The sequence below is a fragment of the Cariama cristata genome, unplaced genomic scaffold, assembly GCF_000690535.1.
Source record: "Cariama cristata isolate BGI_N322 unplaced genomic scaffold, ASM69053v1 scaffold33556, whole genome shotgun sequence".
Taxonomy (NCBI): Eukaryota; Metazoa; Chordata; class Aves; order Cariamiformes; family Cariamidae; genus Cariama; species Cariama cristata.
This window is the reverse complement of record NW_009624377.1, coordinates 15,856-18,661: the sequence shown is the minus strand read 5'-3', so window position 1 is coordinate 18,661 and position 2,806 is coordinate 15,856. Positions and strand designations below refer to the sequence as shown.

Below are 2,806 nucleotides of genomic sequence, written 5' to 3'. Positions count from 1 at the left end.
AAGGGGGGGGGCGCCGCCGCCCGCAGCCGCAGCCAAGGTGGATGGAAAGGAGGCAAAGGGCTCACCTGTTTTCCTCTCTAGAAAGGAGAACAGCTTAGCTGAACTTAAGGAGTCTGGAACAGAATCTAAAAAAGTCATCAAAACTGTTAAATCTGAGAAATCATCTTCAGATACAGAATTAGTTAATTTACTGTATACAAATGCAGAGACTAAAGCCCCTGTGGAGACAACAAAAATCAAGGCAGAGGAGAACTCTGAGAGGAAACATCCTGTTCCAGTTAGAGATTCAAAACAGACGGGAACAAAAGACTTGAAGCCTGTAGCAGTGGTAGAGGATCTCCTATCTCCAAAAGAGACAGACACAGCAGAGAAGGAGATTCCACCCCCACTACCCTCAATAAAGTCACCTCTTCCACCTCTGCCGACAACCACACCACCACCTCCAACTCCGCCGTTGCCGCCTTTGCCTCCATCACCTGCTGTTCCACCTCTACCACCATCCCAACTGACTCCCGTTCAGGTCCCTACTTCAGCCCCAACATCTTTGCCATCTTCTTCCCACCCAAGGACGTCTACTTTATCCTCTCAGGTGAACTCTCAGTCCTCTGTCCAAGTCGCTACAAAAACACAAGTGTCTGTGACGGCTGCTATCCCACACCTGAAAACTTCAACATTGCCTCCGCTTCCGCTCCCCCCTATTTTAGTTGGGGAAGATGACTTGGATAGGTAAGGTCACACAAGAGCGTCCTCTTTGTATTTAAAAGCAAAACATTGACATAAACAGATTCTTTTGGTTACTTTGACAGTTAGTAGCTTATCCTGCAGAGTACACCGAAGACTATGCTGCTGGTATAAATGTGTTACTGCACGGCTGTTCCTGGTTTTGGCCTTGTCAGGTTTATGTGGAGGGTTTTATGATCCTGTGCAGGTAGTTATGTCTTCTCTCAGTGAGAAGGAGCAGTTTGGCTGCTGGTTTAATGCTGGTTGGTAAAGGTTTCACGTTGCTGTTTGTGTTTATTGCAGTAACAAAACATGGATCTGGAATTATACACCCCTTTGCGTTGCAGCCGTTTGCACAGGCTTATTTTGAAATTGCTTTTTTTGTTCAATTCCTCCAAAACCTGTACTTAAGTAACAGGAAAGAGCTTAACAATTCCAATACAAGAACACAAACCAGAGCTATTTCTGTTCCAGATTCATTGAACATGCAGGCTGTGTCCACGTGTTAAAAAAATGGCATTGGTTTAACTTAAGTATTGTCTTAATTGTTGAATAATTAATACAATCCTTATTGCTACAGAAGTAGGTTTTGTTTGTTTGAAAAGGAGTTTAAAAATGAAAGAGTAAAACTGCACCTACTTCAGCTTTCTGTTTCCTATGATTTCTAATCAAAACATGCAGACTTAGTTCTGCCCTGTAGTTGTAACTCGCTACTCTGGGTCTTGGCTGGTGGTGGTCTTGGCTTCTAATGTGAACTTGTCTGAAAAACCTTATTGGAGGGGGTTTCTTTTGGTGGGGGGGAAGAGTGGAAAGGAACAGAATATCCAAAGTGGAGGCGGAGAAGAAGAAAAACAAATCTTTTTTTTTTTTTTTTTTACTTTTTGTAGCCGTTAGTAGGTTGTAGTGCTGTTAACGTAAGGTCGTCACTGATACTTTTTTTCCTACTTGATCTGCTTGGCCTGTAGTTCCCTAACAACCTCTCTGTCTTTCCAACCATCACTAAGGATGTAGTAGGTATCTCATTGGTTAGTAAAGCATGTTTTTTAACTAATAGTGTGTAACACAATAGTTATGACTTGATATAATTACCCTGTGGTTAAAGTGAACACAGTATGTTACAGATTCTGGTTCATTTAATTGATTTTCATGGTTTGTCCTGGTATCAATGTAAAGTAGGGTAATGGCACTGCAATCAACATAAAAGTTAGGCTTATGCATGTTTATGTTGTCCTTCTTAAGTTGTGTAATGTTGTTTAGCAAATAACTATTGAATTTAAATATATCTGTTGAGCAGTAGCTTTTAACCAATTGCAGATTTTTCCCAACTCATATGCCAGTCTAGGCAAGATTCTGCCGCTGTGTTCCCTTATTTCCAAACACAGGCCTTCTGCAAATACTGGTTTTTTGGGTTTTTTTTGGTTTTTAGCCACTCATACCTAGAGCTCTTTTTTAACCACCCAGGTGTGGCTTGCTTTTGTAAAAGTGTGTTTTATCTCTGCCATCCCTATGAACTTAGGAGAGTGGACGATAACACAGCTGGTAGCTAAGCTTACTAAATGGATTTACAGTGACTTTTCCCAATAAAAGGATGGGAAATCCTGCTTCATTTTGCTGAGTCTAGTGGCAGTTGTATATGGCACTGACTGTGTGCAGAAGCTCCCTCTTAATCAACTGCCTTCGTAGTTATGAACAAAACTCTTTCAGATAGACTTTTGTTTTCATATGCTGAGACTGGGAGAACGCTCCAGCTCTGAGGCCATGGTGAGCACAGGATTTAGAAACGTGCTTTGAAGTGTCCATGTACAAAACATGCCTCATTCGATTAGAGACTTTAACCTTTCTCGATGCTTGCCGAGCTCTCAAGATTTATCATCTGTCTATAATGCCTTTAGACTTCACAGCAGTCGCGCTGCGCCGTGGGTCGCTTCACCTAGCAGGGGGTGTACCAGGAGGAGGGGAAAAGCTGTTTAGAAGCCAGTGGTACAAACTCTGTACATGTTTGATGTTGCACTCGGAAATTGCATAGCTTGCATAGGTTCCTGGAAACATCTGGTTGGCTGTTCACATCACTAACATAGTTAAAAAT

General features: G+C 42.1%; 1 protein-coding gene across 1 annotated transcript in view; it reads left to right on the top strand.

The window, feature by feature from the left end:
- Positions 1-2,806, top strand: part of CDK12 (cyclin-dependent kinase 12) — a 24,525-nt gene that overhangs the window by 7,152 nt on the left and 14,567 nt on the right. Inside the window, 2 exon segments of the mRNA XM_009703161.1 lie at positions 1-18; positions 21-726. The exon segment at positions 1-18 is cut by the window's left edge and continues 146 nt beyond it. Of these exon segments, the coding sequence (XP_009701463.1) occupies positions 1-18; positions 21-726 (724 nt within the window).